This window comes from Myotis brandtii, unplaced genomic scaffold (assembly GCF_000412655.1).
Source record: "Myotis brandtii unplaced genomic scaffold, ASM41265v1 scaffold274, whole genome shotgun sequence".
Lineage (NCBI taxonomy): Eukaryota > Metazoa > Chordata > Mammalia > Chiroptera > Vespertilionidae > Myotis > Myotis brandtii.
This window is the reverse complement of record NW_005360425.1, coordinates 4,028,426-4,043,940: the sequence shown is the minus strand read 5'-3', so window position 1 is coordinate 4,043,940 and position 15,515 is coordinate 4,028,426. Positions and strand designations below refer to the sequence as shown.

The 15,515-nt window shown below is 37.4% G+C and overlaps 1 protein-coding gene across 1 annotated transcript; it reads left to right on the top strand.

Moving 5' to 3' along the window:
* The first annotated feature begins 275 nt into the window (after window positions 1–275).
* RRAGC (Ras-related GTP binding C) lies at window positions 276–15,098 on the top strand. The gene is made up of 6 exons (XM_005868629.2): window positions 276–516; window positions 1,492–1,691; window positions 4,310–4,424; window positions 5,833–5,975; window positions 8,362–8,510; window positions 13,602–15,098. Exons 1-6 carry the CDS (start codon window positions 328–330, stop codon window positions 13,751–13,753), a joined length of 948 nt encoding a protein of 315 aa, XP_005868691.1. The 5' UTR covers window positions 276–327; the 3' UTR covers window positions 13,754–15,098.
* The last annotated feature ends 417 nt before the right edge of the window (window positions 15,099–15,515 follow it).

Genomic DNA, 15,515 nt, shown 5'->3' with positions numbered 1-15,515 from the left:
TGTTAGAGTTGTATGGATTGCAATTATTTGTAATACTTAACAATTGTCTTTACCATTTCTTTTCTCAGGGGTTTTCCCTGTCAATTACTCCTGTATCCCCCATATATCACTTTCTACTTGGTATAATTACTGTCTTTGTTTTATTTCTTCCACGAGACTGCAAACTCATTTTCCATTTCTGACTATATTGGAGCCTAATGTAGGCATGCCAATAAGTGGGGATCAGGTTCTTTAAATCATGTTAATTCAGGGTAGATTTTTTAACTTTTGATACAAAGTTGAATAGTCATACAATTGTCTTTCTTTTAACAGGTGGTGTTTCATAAAATGTCACCCAACGAGACCCTCTTCTTGGAAAGTACCAACAAGATTTATAAAGATGACATTTCTAATAGTTCCTTTGTGAATTTCCAAATATGGGATTTTCCTGGGCAAATGGACTTTTTTGACCCAACTTTTGACTACGAGATGATCTTCAGGGGAACAGGAGCATTGATATATGTCATTGATGCACAGGTAGTTGGGGGAATAATTGTTGATTTATTTTTCTTCTCTGGTGGCAAAAGATGTAGAAACAAGGCAGAGTTGTTTATCTTCTTTGTCATGTGCTTCTTGCAGCTTATTTTCTTGCCAGTAGATTCCCTAGCAGTACAAGAGATGCAGCTATGAAGGTGCTTTGGGAGCAAGCATGGCGTTGTGAGAGTCCAGAATAGCAGATGATTAGGAGATGTGGTTTATATCCCTGAGTTCTAGTTCATGAGCAGCTTTCCACTTTTATTTGTTAATAGTAGATATTGCTGTACTTCAGTAACTATTACAATAATGATGTCACTCACTGAAAAGATCTCATGAGTGCCCATAATATAAGAATATGGGAACTGAGTAAATATTAAAGTGAATAGTGTCCTTAATTGTCCAAATTGAGTTTAGCTTAACAAGCATTTATTGAGGGCCTAGCGAGTGGCAGGCCCTCAGATAAAAAATGGGACACGTCTTAAGAAGCTTCCTTTTTATAGGATTGCATTAGTTAGGAGTGCTTTCTGGGTGACAGGCTCTGGAATGGGTGCTTTCACAGAGCTGACCTAATGTAATTTATCTTTTACAAACTCTGAGGAATGTACTGTAGTTCCAGTTTTTTGGATGAGTAAACTGAGATCACAGTCTTTAAGCAACCTGCTTAAAGTCATACATCTAATAATGGCAAAGTTGGGATTACTTCAAAAAGTCTATTGGGAAGAAATGTCCATTTCCTTTTTTCTTTCCTTATATTATCAGTATCAAAAATGACAGCATTTACTTGGTAATTAAATTTTTTAATCTTAGATTAAAGATCTATTGAGTGGTGAAAGTTAATGTATTTGTTTGAGTATGAATAGTTAGGGTAATATATTTTCTGTGGTTGGGGAAAGAGGTGTTTTGAGGCTTTCTTAACTCATTACTTGACTTTGATAAGATTACTTTAAAAAAAACTATTTTTTTTCTGACTTACAGGATGACTACATGGAGGCTTTAACAAGACTTCACATTACTGTTTCTAAAGCCTACAAAGTTAATCCAGACATGAATTTTGAGGTTTTTATTCACAAAGTTGATGGCCTGTCTGATGATCACAAAATAGAAACACAGAGGGACATTCATCAAAGGGCCAATGATGACCTTGCAGATGCTGGGCTAGAAAAACTCCACCTTAGGTAACGACAACATGTGTGTTTGATATGAGCCCTGAATAATGTGTCAATGTATTCCCATCTCTGTCATTACAAATACAAAGCTTTCTCTTACCAGTATATCCTTCCCAATTCTGTAATGTTTTTGATCTCTTCTTTGTTGAATTCAAGCAGTTTTGGGAACCTGATGTTATTGAGAAGTTACTTTCCCTCTTTTTTTTTTTTTTTTTTGCATTTTCCTGGAGGTTGAAGTCATGTGAAGTCTTTCTGTTGGTGCTTTTACAGATTCATCCCAAGAGATTGGAATCAGGCTTTTTCCTCGTGGCATAAAACTGTTTTGGGACTTCCCCCTCTTGGTTTCATCTTTTCTTTTTTTTTCTTACCTCAGTTCAAGGACTCTCTGTCACATTTGCTATAGATCTCTGTAGCTTGAATTTTTACCGTATTTTTCTTAGTAGAAGAGCCTTTTATACATTCAAGTGATGACTCTAATGTATCTTGTTTATATTTTTTTAAACACTGTATGCTTTTATGAAACTCTAAAGTTTGGGTTAGGTGGGTTTATTCTATAAATCTGCTTAGGGCTTCAATTAAGTTTGAAGAACTGCTGATTCATAATTAAAGACCATTAAGAAATTATTAACATATATTTTTGTGTGCTATAGGTAGGAATGAGTAATAAAAAGTTCCCAAGAAAATGTCCTCTCGATGATATAAACAGCTACTGTTATAAACAGCTTAAACGGGAAGCAGGGGAGAAATTCAAGTGTCGCTATTTCCTTATCCTTGGTCTGTTACAATGACTTCCTTATAGGCTCAAGCCACCCCCATCCTGAAATACTCACTAGGGCCTCAGACTCAAGGTCTTTCAGTTGTTCTTCTAGGAAATCTTATAGAAAACTCTCATTGAGCTCTAGTTTACCTAGATTAAAAATTTTAAATGTTTATAAGTAATTTATGTATTAAAAAAATCAACAGTATTTGTAAGAGAAAGTGGCAGTGTTTCCCCAATCATTTTTTGGGAATCCACTATTAGTGGATTTTAAGCCATGATTGTCCTGTGTTCCCCAACGCCCATAGGAATCCTAATCCTCTACACCAGTGGTTCTCAACCTTGGCTGCACATTAGAATCACCTGGGAATCTTTTTAAAATCCTGATTTCTTCAGAAATCAGGATTTTAAAAAAAGATTCCCAGGTGATTCTAATGGGATGAGGCCCAGAAATCAGGATTTTAAAAAAAGATTCCCAGGTGATTCTAATGTGCAGCCAAGGTTGAGAACCACTGCTCTACACCATGGCTGTGTCCCTTCCCAGGGCATCGCATCCCAGTGGTGCATCCTATCCCTTTCCCCAGTGCGTTATAGGACTCTAGGCCTTGTTAACCTCAGGCGTCTGCATCAAGCTTTTAATAACTACTAGCAGGCCTGTGGATGAGGCACCATTTGATTTCTGGTTTCCAGAAACATGGCATTTGAAAATGCCCTGTTCTCCCTGTCCCTGCCCACCTCCAAGCCTCACTGCCCCTGCACCCCTTCTCACATTGCTAATCTTTTTGACTAAAGGAAACACTAAAATATTCCTGTGTCTTCAGTGCCTTTAGGGGGTCACCTTGGCCTCACCTATTCCATTGCTCTCACGTCAAGAGTAGAGCCCTATCTTGTTAAGCTCTTAGGTCAGCTCCTTGAAAGTATCTTTAAATTACCTGTAGAATATGATACACTCAGTTCTGTGTTTCTGACTTTGCAGTATGTACTTAGAAATGTGTCATAGATACAACTATTTAATGAAGATTATACTCACTGAGTAAGCAGGTAGGATTGTCCACCATTTAAATTGTTAAAGGTATCTCTCTCTCTCTCTCAAATATGTGTTTCACTAAATATATAGATGTTACTTCTCTACCTTACATCCTTTTAGGCTTCCATTCTCTGTGAGGCCTCAGCTGCCATCCTTCCTCATAAGTTATTTACATACATTCTAAGCATCAGTTGTATCCATTTATTTATTCAAATATTTATGAGCACTGTTTAGGGTAGTGGGCTTGCAGCTATAAAGAAGACTGACTGACAATCTCTGTCCTCATGGAGCTTACATTCTTATGAAAGAGACAGCTCAAAAGCACTTATAAATAAATGTATAGTGTAATTTTAAGTTCTTGTCAGTGCTATGAAGAAAAATTAGGGAAAGCGATGGTACAGAGGTATTATTTTAGGTAGAAGGATCAGGAAAGAACTTTCTGAGGAGGTGACATTTTGGTAGAGTCCTGAATTACATACTTATTTGCTAAATGTCACCTATCTCCTCTAAGCTTTCTTTTGACTTTTGTCAGTTATAAGCTTAAGAAACTAAGCTTTTTGGATCAAATTGCAAGGGCTTAGGTGAATATTCAAGTTTCTGCATCTGAAAATGCTTTCCTGGGTAGTACCTCAAATGCCTTTTGTATAAATGCAACAAAAGGGATGGATAGCTACAAACCAGGTGGGGACACTGCATTTGTCATCTTGAACTATGGGAATGGTAGACAAGATAAAAAGCTTTTAATTTACTGAAATAAAATGTTAAGAAACTTAAAATTTTGTGTATTATCATTGTCACCAAACTTGAGATTTTTCAAATTAATCAAACTGTATTGTTTTTCAGCTTTTATTTGACTAGTATCTATGACCATTCAATATTTGAAGCCTTTAGTAAGGTGGTACAGAAACTCATTCCACAACTGCCGACCTTGGAAAACCTATTAAATATTTTTATATCAGTAAGTGAGCTATTTAATTCACTATAGTTTTGATTTCATTTTCATTGAACATATTTGTATTATCAAATTCTCCAAAAATGGCTTGAATCGAGTTGAAAGACTAACGACACACTTATCAGATAACATAAATAAAAACATTAAAAAAGGCTTGAATTATTTTCTGAATTCTTTCCTAAAACTTACCCTTTTTATCTTAAAATGAATTGATGAAAAATTTCCTCATGCTTTTTATTTATTTATTTAAAAATATATTTTATTGATTTTTTACAGAGAGGAGGGGAGAGGGATAGAGAGTTAGAAACATCGATGAGAGAGAAACATCGATCAGCTGCCTCCTGCACACCTCCTACTGGAGATGTGCTCGCAACCAAGGTACATGCCCTTGACCGGAATCGAACCTGGGACCTTTCAGTCCGCAGGCCGATGCTTTATCCACTGAGCCAAACCGGTTAGGGCTCCTCATGCTTTTTAAATGAAAAAATATCTTCATGATGTCTGTTTCCTGAAACAAGTAACTGGAAAAGTAATTGGAAAAGACTGGGTTTTGGGAATTTGGCTTATTTATTTCTCTGCATTAATGGAGGTCACATTGAAAAATTGATCTTTTCGTTTTCTTGCTAACCTTAGTATCATTTTACATTCATGCATTTTGAGGAATTCAGCTTAATTAAGGGGGTGGAGACAGAAGGGGGTCTTAATATGAGGTGACAAGAGGAAAATTTGACTTGGGTGGTGGGCGCATGGTACAATATACAGATCTTGTAACATAGACATTCACTCATGAAACCTATATGTTCATGTTGACTAATGTCACCCCAGTCAATTTAGTAAATAAAATAAAAAATAAGGATATCCCTCCAATAAATTTAGTATTCTTCATTATATTTTCTAAACATTACTTTGAAGGACTCAGTGTGTAGTGATCTCGAGTTCTTTTGGGCTTTTGGGTTATGCTAGATGTTGACATCTAATATAACTAATATTTTATGTTTTGCTAATGGTCATAAAACCCTTCTGGTGTCTGGGTCATTCCGATCAGATACTGATTATTGTAACAAGAAAGGGTTACTGAAAATGTAGCATGGCTTGATTTTTGGAGGATTTCTTTGTTTTGTTAATTTTATTTATGCTATCTTAGAAAATCATTCAAGTGAAAAGGAGAGAGAAAAAACAAACTTGACTGACTGATGATGCAATTATGTCAGTAAATCAGCAGAGAAATAAGTTCACTTTTATTCTTTGGCTAACAGAAGTGTCACTTTCCCCAGTACTATTTGGTTATTTTGGAATTGGGTTGTGTCATTAAAAATGTCCTTGGATGTTCATCAATAATTCAAGATCTTTGATAAGTTGCAAATTGTAATTCTTAAAAAAAACCTGAACACTTCCTCCATTTTGTTTTTCCAAGAATTCAGGTATTGAAAAAGCTTTTCTCTTTGATGTTGTCAGCAAAATCTACATTGCAACAGACAGTTCTCCTGTGGATATGCAATCTTATGAACTTTGCTGTGACATGATTGATGTTGTAATTGATGTGTCTTGTATATATGGGTAAGTTATGTACGTATTTCTGTAAGATCTCCGGTGGAAAACTACTAGTTTGATTTGTCAGAGGGATTAATTGCTGAGGCCTCCAGCAAGTACTGTCTGAAGTAGACTCGTTCTGACCATAGTGCTTCAACTTGGAGCATGATTTCTCTGTAGGTGGGCTGCTGGGTTTTACTCCTTCAGAGAGAATGAACAAGAATGGTTGAAAAGGTGTGACTAGGGCCAGACTTTCTCCTGCCATTATTTGAGGGGGGTTGCACTGCATCTTCTCATTTAGGGAACTTAGCTAGATAAAAACACTAGGTTAATTTATTTAAAACATCTTGAGTAACAGAGTGAGTACTGTTCCTAACTTAACCAGAGGCTTTGTGGAATGAGGGTCCTTAAGGAGTTGGAATTTTGGATGTTAGAAGGATTTATATGTATAAAATTTTGACCTATATGAGTTTCCAAAGTAAATCTCTAAATTACAAACTCTCCCTTTATGTAAATTCACCAAACTATACAGAAATTTATAAAAGCCAGTAAAGGTGTGATTTTGTACATTATCCCAGAGGGATGAGTGAAAACTGGTGAATTACTGGTATTTTAAAAGCCCAAAACCTGTGTTGCTTTTGATAGCCCTGATTCCCTAATACAGTGATTTTCAACAGGTGTGCTGTGGCAGGCACACTGATGGCTGCAAGAATTTTTATTTTATTTAAAATATATATTTTTATGATTTCAGAGAGGAACGGAGGGGGAGAAAGAGATAGAAACATCAATGATGAGAGAATCATTGATCAGCTGCCTACTGCATGGCCCCTACTAGGGATCGAGCCTGCAACCTGGGCATGTGCCCTTGACCAGAAATCGAACTGTGACTTCCTGGTTCATAGGTTGACACTCAGCCATTGTGCTACGCTGGCCAGGCTGCAAAAAAACTTTAAAACATGTAATACCTGATGGTTTAGTCAGGGCACTCAGCTCTTTTCCCTCCGATTGTCAAGTAAAAAAAAAAAAGACAACAGCCAGCACAACAACAGCCATCCGGTGTGAATGTATCAAAATTACACCTTTTTAAAAATTGTCAGATTGTCAAAAAATATAATACATTTTTTGGTGTACTGCAGAATTTTAGTAATTAGTTTCTGTGTGATATGAAATGAAAAAGTTTGAAAATCGCTGCCCTAATATGTTAACACCAGCACTCCCAAAGTACTTTCTGATGCTATAACATTGCCTTTGCTTTCTGATACCTGTATCCTTTATCTGTTGGTCTCTGCTCCATTTAAACTCCTCTTTCATTTCTCTGTTCCTACCCTTGACCTTGGTCTTTCTGCCTAATTTGTCAGTGTCTTTCTCCAACTGCCTCTGAGTAGGAAAATGCATTTGTCTCACCTGTTCTTGTCTATTCTTGTCTTCCATTTCTATTTATCACTTTTGTGATTACATGCTCTCCTTTGTTTTGATTCTTTCCATAATGAAATGAGATGTCTGTTTATATTATTCAGTAAAGTTTCATGTTTCCATTTCTAATTTTAAAAGTGGATGAATTACCCCTGGCTGCTGTGCCTCAGTTGGTTGGGTATTGTCCCGTGCTCCAAAAGGTTGCCAGTTTGATTCCTGGTCAGGGCACATGCCCGGCTGTGGGCTTAATCCCTGAAAGGGAGCATGCAGGAGACAGATTAATGTTTTGCTATCACAACGATGTTTCTCTTTCCCTCTTTCCCTCTCCCTTCCTTTCTAAAAATCAGTAATAAATAAATAAATAAATAAAATGAACAGAACATTTGTTTTTTCTTTAAAACAAATCTAAACTTTGTAAGCCAAATTTTTATCTCATTATTATTAACACAATGTATGCATGCACTTTGATGTGCTTTATTATAGTTTAATTTGCTTTCTTACTTGACTTTTAGTTTACATTTTTCGAAGGGGGACTTCATATAACAATTCTAGAATGTCAATTCTAGTTTAATAAATGAAAGCTTTCAGAACCTGTAAGACTCACTTTATAGGCATCAGGATTCCACAGTATCTTTGATAGACTATTTTAGTTTTTTTCCTTACTCTTTTTTCACTAATGGCAGTTTTTGTATTTTGGTCCTTCTTTATTTGCAGACTCTGTCAGTACAGGTTAGCGTGAGGGAAAATTTACCTAAATGGTTGTATTCCATGCGTTTTAGGTAAACAAGATGAAGGTGTGAACGCATGGGATGCTGCATCAAGGTCTGGGAACCCTATACACCTAAACGAGAACTTCTGTGCCAATATATTTAAGCCCGTATTCTTCTTTCTCAAAACACATTTGGGAAACTGGGTGGAAAGACATGTCATTGTGCAAATGAAATGTGACAAAATACTTCGTTGGGAACCCTGTAATGAATAATACTTTCTTTTAAAACAGGTTAAAGGAAGATGGCAGTGGAAGTGCTTATGACAAAGAATCTATGGCAATTATCAAGCTGAATAACACAACTGTCCTTTATTTAAAGGAAGTGACTAAATTTTTGGCACTGGTTTGCATTCTTAGGGAAGAAAGTTTTGAACGAAAAGGTAATGGCATTTTAAAAATGCTGTTTTTATGTTAAGTTCTGTTGTTATAATTTCTTAGGTTCTTGAAAATGAGAAAATAATACTGCAGTGTTAGAACTGTGATTTTTAAAAAAATATGTTTTATTGATTTTTTACAGAGAGGAAGGGAGAGGGATAGAGAGTTAGAAACATCAATGAGAGAGAAACATCGATCAGCTGCCTCCTGCACACCCCGCACTGGGGATGTGCCCGCAACCAAGGTACATGCCCTTGACTGGAATCGAACCCGGGACCTCTCAGTCCGCAGGCTGACGCTCTATCCACTGAGCCAAACCAGTTAGGGTAGAACTGTGATTTTTAACTGGTGTGCCGCAAGGATTTTTAAAACACGCAGTATTGACTACTTAGGGCACTGACCTCTTTCCCTTAGATTGTCAAATAAAAAAATGACAACTGCTAACAGTAGCTGTCTTGTGTGAATGAATCAAAATTATACCTATACTAGAGGTCTGATGCACGAAATTTGTTCAAGGGGCTCGGCCCTCGCAGCCATGGCAGCTTGCCTCAGCCTTCACAGCTGTGGCTTTGTCCGGAAGGTCGTCCGGAAGGACATCCTGAAGGTCATTTGGCTGTCCGGTCTAATTAGCATATTATGTTTTTATTATTATAGATATTTTTTCAGATGGGGGAAAATATATTTTTTGGTGTGCTGCAGAATTTTAGTAACTAGTTTATGTGTGCCATGAGATGAAAAAGGTTGAAAATCACTGTGTTAGATGATTAAAAGCTCAAACTACTTTTCTCCCTTCCCTTCCATATTTAGTCAGACTTACTCCTTCCTTTGTTTGATCTGCTATATTAAATCAAGTTTTTTACTCCAGTCTCTTATTTCAGAACTTTTCATTACCCAACTGCCTGCCATTTGGCTTCTTCCTGAGCCAGGTTACCAGGTTACCTCCTTGCTGCCGGTGGCCTTTTCTCATTCTGTGGCTTCTTCAGCCTTCTGAAGCCTCTCCAACCTTGAAGCTTTCTTCTCTCTTGGTTTCCCTAAACCTGAACCCTGTGGGTTGTTTATGTATTTGTTTCTTTGAGGACCTCTCCTGTTTCCTCTGACTGTTTTTCTTTTTCTTGGTGCTGAGTGTTCCTCAGAGTCAAGTCTTTCTGCTTGCTTCTCTTATTCTCCAGGTCGGCTCATCCAAGCCATGGCTTCAGTTAATCTTCTCTATGTGGTTGGTTGAAAAATTCACATCTGCAGCTCTGACTTGGGCCCACATTCCTGTCCCATGTTTGGAGCTGCTATTAGTAAGACGTCTACATTTAAATATTTGACTATTATCTTACCCAGGGGTCAAAAACTGTTGAACACTTTCCCCTTTGTTTCATGGCCTTCCTGGCACCCTACTTCTGTTATCAGTTTTGACATTTTTTTGGTGTCCAAGCTTAGCTATCTTGTTGTGTGGTGGTATTGCTGAAGGGGCTCTTGCAGATAAGAGGGCATTCATTGTTCTCTTTTTCCCATTCTTTTCCTGTATGGCTTACATTGAATTTTCACCAAATCTTATCAGTTGTTTCTTGGCACTGTTTCTTGGATTTTCTTTTTATTTTATTGTTATTATTATTTTAAAATATATTCTTATTGATTTCAGAGAAGAAGGGAGAGGGAGAGAGAATCATTGATAGGCTGCCTCCTGCACGTCCCCCACTGGGGTTCTAACCCGAAACCTGGACATGTGCCCTTGACAAGAATCGAACCTGGGACCCTTCAGCCCACAGGCTGATGCTATCCACTGAGCCAAACTGGCTAGGGCGGTTTTCTTTTTCTTTCCACTGTCATAGGACCTCATCCTTCTAGGCTTAAGGTGCTGCAGCAACTTTGTACTTGAGATTATGCATTCAGCATATACAGGGGTGGGCAAAAGTAGGTTTACAGTTGTGAGTACATGAAAGAGTTGTGTTCTTGTGTTATTATTTATTAGTTGTATTATTTTTATATGAATAACTATAAACCTACCTTTGCCCACCTCTGGATATATATAGAAGGCTTGTATGTATCATATTTAATTCCAAAGGAAGACTAGAATTCAGAAAATTACTTATGGATCTACAATAGCTCTCCATTATTCACTGCAACAAGTCCCTGCTCTTCTCCCTAAGATTTTAATGTTAGTTAATATTAAATGATTACTATTCTTTCATTAATGTTAATATTAATGAATTATTTCATTTTATTTTGGATAAAATAAAAATGTTTATATTTCTTTGAGCTTAAGAAGTAACACATGACAAATGCATGTATGCCCTTTGCGTCTTCTGTGTTATTTCTCAGTTGAAAACCCCTTCTTTGCACTTGTAGTGTTTTATTTTTCCCCATGCATGATTTATTCATTTACTTCACATCTATCTATAAAGTATAGAGCATAAATGATCTAAAAATGTAAATAGTGTTTTCTGCAAAATTGTTTTTGAGATTTATCCATATTGATAACATATAGCTCTATCTAGTTCATTCATTTTTTTAAAATATTTTTATTGATTTTAGAGGAAGGGAGAAGGATATATAGAGAGAAACATCAATGATGAGAGAGAAACATCATTGATCGGCTGCCTCCTGCACCCCCTACCAGGGATCGAGCCTGCAACCCAGGCATGTGCACTGACAGGGAATCCAACCATGACCTCCTGGATCACTCAACCACTGAGCCATGATGGCTGGGCCAGAACATAATTTTTAAAAAGACATTGCCCTCCAAAGTGGTTTTACCATTTTCACCCCTGTTAGCATTGTGTGGTAGTTCTTGTCACTTTATGTCCTTGGTAATACTTGATGATGTTAGACTGTTTAGTCACTCTCATTCTGGTAAGTGTGAAATAACATCTCATTTGGCTCTAATTTTTACTTCTTTTACTAGTTAGGGCAAGCAATTAATTACCTTTTTATGCCTGATCAGGTTTCTTCTTTGGTGATTTACCTCTTCTTATTCCTTTGCTTTTTTGTAGTGATCTTTTTTTGTACTATATCTTTTTTGTACTTCTTAGGATTTCTATATTTTTCTCCATTCTGTTTAAATTTTTTTTAAACTCTTGATTATGGAAATTTTCAGATGTACACAAAAGTAGACCAGCACAATGACTCTTCATGTACCCATCTCCCTGCTTCAGTAATCATCAACATAGGGTCACTCTTGTTTTCTGTATGTCCTTTTCCCAATGAAATGTTTTTTTACTCTTTTGTTGTGAAAACTGTCAAACATATTAAAAAAAAGTAGAGAAAATCATGTAATGAACCATTTTTAATTTTTCACCCAGATTCAACATTACCAAAATTAAAGCCAATCTTATTTCATCTCTATACTTCTTTTTCTACTAGATTATTTTGAAGCAGATACCTGACATCAAATCAGTTGTCTGTATAGATTTCAGCAGATATCTATAAGAGGTAGTATTCTTTTTCAAACGTAACAGTATTCCCATTAATACAGGTAAACAAATTAATAATGATTTCATAATATCAAATACCAGGTCAGTGTTCAACATTTCACAACTGTTAATTTTATTTTACCATTTGCATAGAAGTAAATTTTAATGTAGTTGAACTTATCAAAACTTTTATAGTTTTTTTCTGTGTCAGAAGGACCTTCGTAATTTGGTTTTAACCTACTTATTTAGACTTGATTCTCAGTACTTTCTACCAAGAATTCTCTGCCCCTTTCTCCAGTCAGACTAGTTTCTTTGCCATCTTTCACCTGTGCTGTGTTCTGATTGCCAGCTTCCTGCTGTTGTCTTATAATTTTGCTCCTCTTTCCTGCCTGATGAAATCTTACTGGTTTCCCCAAAGTGCTGCTTCATCTCTGAAGTTTCATTGATTGCTTTTGCCCTGCACTTTGCTTTCCCTCCTTTGGACTTCTTTATTGTTTGTAGTCACTTTGACACCAGATGGTTCTGATTGGTTTGTTGTGTATCATCTTTATGTCCCAGTGTCCTTGAGGGCATCATTTCTTTTCTTTCTGCTCTGCCTTCTTAGCACTGGCTTCTGTTCTCAAGGTCACTTCATGGTTTGGAATGGCTCCAGGAGCTTTGGCCATTTTACCCATATTCCAGTCATTAAGGAGGACCAGGGGTGAGGAAAGAATACAGCCTCTTCCTTTTTTAAAGGAGACTTCACTGAAGTCCCACACACTTACACTTACCTCAGTGGCCAGAATTGGTCATGTGGCCATACATAACTGCAAGGAGGTCTGCGGTGTGTAATGTTTCAGCTGAGCACCAGTATGCTTGTGAAAATTGGGGTTCTGTTTCTGAGGTAAAAGAAGGAAAATGGATAGTTAGTAGGCAGCTTGCCATTTCTTTCATAACATAGAACTGTTTGGTTGATCAAAATCTTATTTGTAAGCCAGTTCATGAAACATGAAGAAGGAGCTACCTTGCCTGAGGTGGGGTACAGGCTGCCTGAGGCTCTGCTGGGGGGCCTCTGGTACCTCCCAAACCCCAGGACTCTACTGAACAGTCTGCCAACAATTATTCTAGCTGTTTCCTTCAGTCTTCATTAGCTGCCCCAAAGATGTGTGAAAGGAAAAGCTTGATAATTAAAAAGTATTTTATTTTCATTTTATTGTAAATTTTCTTAGCAAATTTACCTTCCTCATTCCTTTTTTTTTTTTTTTTTTTTTTTACCTGTTTATTCCCAGGCCCCAGAGGTAACCAATGTTAACAATATGGGCATATGCTTTATTTATTTTCAGTGTAGGGAATTCCTCAGCGCTGGATGTATGGTTTTTTTTTTTTTTAAATATATTTTTATTGATTTTAGAGAGGAATGGAGAGGGAGAGAGATAGAAACATCAATGATGAGAGGGAATCATTGATCAGCTGCCTCCTGCACGCCCTTTACTGGGGATCAAGCCCACAACCCGGGCATGTGCCCTTGGCTGGAATCGAACCCAGGACCCTTCAGTCCACAGGCCAACACTCTATCAACTGAGCCAAACCAGCCAGGGCAGGATGTATGTTTTTTAATAAATATCAATTTATTTTTTTTCTGTCACCAAATGTTTCTTAGTAGATAATTTCACAGTTGACATTCAGGAGGACTGATCTTCTTTTTTCTCCTTGCAGGTTTAATAGACTACAACTTCCATTGTTTCCGAAAAGCTATTCATGAGGTTTTTGAGGTGGGTGTGACTTCTCACAGGGGCTGTGGTCACCAGACCAGTGTCCCCAGCCTGAAAGCATTGGCACACAATGGCACGCCTCGAAATGCCATCTAGCCTGAATTCTAGTTGTCGGGGCTCTGTGCCAGCTTACTCTTCACTCCAGGGTCAGATGCCACGTGCTGCAGGACATGGGAGTTGCCACTTGTGGGAATCTGGTGCCTGTCCCACCAGAGACGAGGGGTAGAGTTTCTCATTTGGATGAAAACCCCTTCAACCAGTGGTCTACAACCGAATCTACTATTTCTTCTTTTTCAAAAATGACAAAAAAGAATTCTCGAGGCCACAGAAGTCAAGTGTGTGTTTCTCTTCTTTGGGGTCCTACTTTAAGTAGTTGGGATATTTTGGACCTGGAGACAACACCGCTTACCCATCCTTTCCATGGAATGTTGCCACCATTTACCAGTTGAAAATAATAGAACTGAGTTTTTATATGCTCCACTTAGGTTTTCAGTTGAGTAGTCTCTAAAATGCTGCCTTGCTTAAGTTCTAACACTGCCTCTCAGACTTCAATTTTGGACATTGCATACCTAAGACCTTTTAAATGCATTTGCCTGCTAACTCAGAAGACTTGTGGTCTCACTGCAGCAAAGGACATTCCTGTATTTGTTACTGAAGAAATGAGAACATTTTATGTTGCATCAGATCAAGGGCAAGGTTCAGCAGTGGAAGCACTGAGGAAAACATTTTAAAACAGAAGAAAATTTTTGCAATGGTGTTTTGGGTACCAGATATCTGGGTTCTTTTCTCCTGCATATGATAAATGATCATGATCAGTGTAACAAAGGGAATTTAAAAAAAACTGTTTTCCCCACAATCTCCTTCTTCTAGGGGAGGAACTCATTATGTCATTGAAATATTTAACTCATTTTTCTTTAAACTCGATACCAGCAGCTACATACCTTTTATTCTATGCTATCTAGATTCTTTAAGTACAGGTGTTTTGTTGACCATGAATGACCCTAAGGCACTGGTCCCCTGGGAGTTGGAGAGAGCACATGTGTTGTTAAAACACTCTTTGTCTTCAGTATTCTGACACCAAGTGTCACCTGTGGTACTTCCTTCACCTAGCATATTAATTCATAATTTTTTCTTTTTGTTGTTGGTTGATACCCTTTTTGTTGATTTAAACTTACACATTATTTTTACTTCACATGCCCAGTAGTCATTTATTCCAAAGCCACTGGACCACTTGAGTACATAAGTGCCACTGTTGAATGAAATGTGTATATTCAGGTCTGTAAACCTAACAGTGCAACTTGGAGTGCTTCCTGCAGATGACTCTGACTGCTGAGTATTTACATGGACCATGGTGATATCCAAAAGAAAAGTGCTTTTATATTTATAGATTATTTCATTGAACTATATAAAATGGGTATCAATAAATGTATTTACACCAAAATCAGTTTTTTTATTTGCCTAAGATATGAGAGGGTGGGGTGATAGAACATTGGGTTGTCCCACTCTGTCACCTTATCATCCATTTTCTTTCCTTTGCTGCCTCATGGTTAACATGCCTATGTTTCAGGACTTCAAGTTCTGTCCTGATGCAGGAATTTCATATCTTGTGGCCAGATATCTCTCCTGGGCTGTTTCTGCTTAGGATAGGAGATCTTGGCCCAGGTAAAAATGGTTTTTTGGTTGTGGTGTTTCATACCAACTGATTTCATGATGGGGAATATCTAGGGCCTGGAATAATTGATGTATTAAATCCAAGCTAGGACGGAGAGGAATTAAGCAGAACACCATATAAAAATGCGTGCTGCCCTAGCTGGTTTTTCTCAGTGGTTAGAGCATCAGTCTGCGGACTGGAGGGTCT

Coding starts and splice junctions, on each gene's coding strand:
- RRAGC (XM_005868629.2), top strand. CDS start 328: ATGTCACCCAACGAGACCCTCTTCTTGGAAAGTACCAACAAGATTTAT. Junction 517..1,491: donor TATATGTCATTGATGCACAG/GTAGTTGGGGGA, acceptor TCTGACTTACAG/GATGACTACATGGAGGCTTT. Junction 1,692..4,309: donor CTAGAAAAACTCCACCTTAG/GTAACGACAACA, acceptor ATTGTTTTTCAG/CTTTTATTTGACTAGTATCT.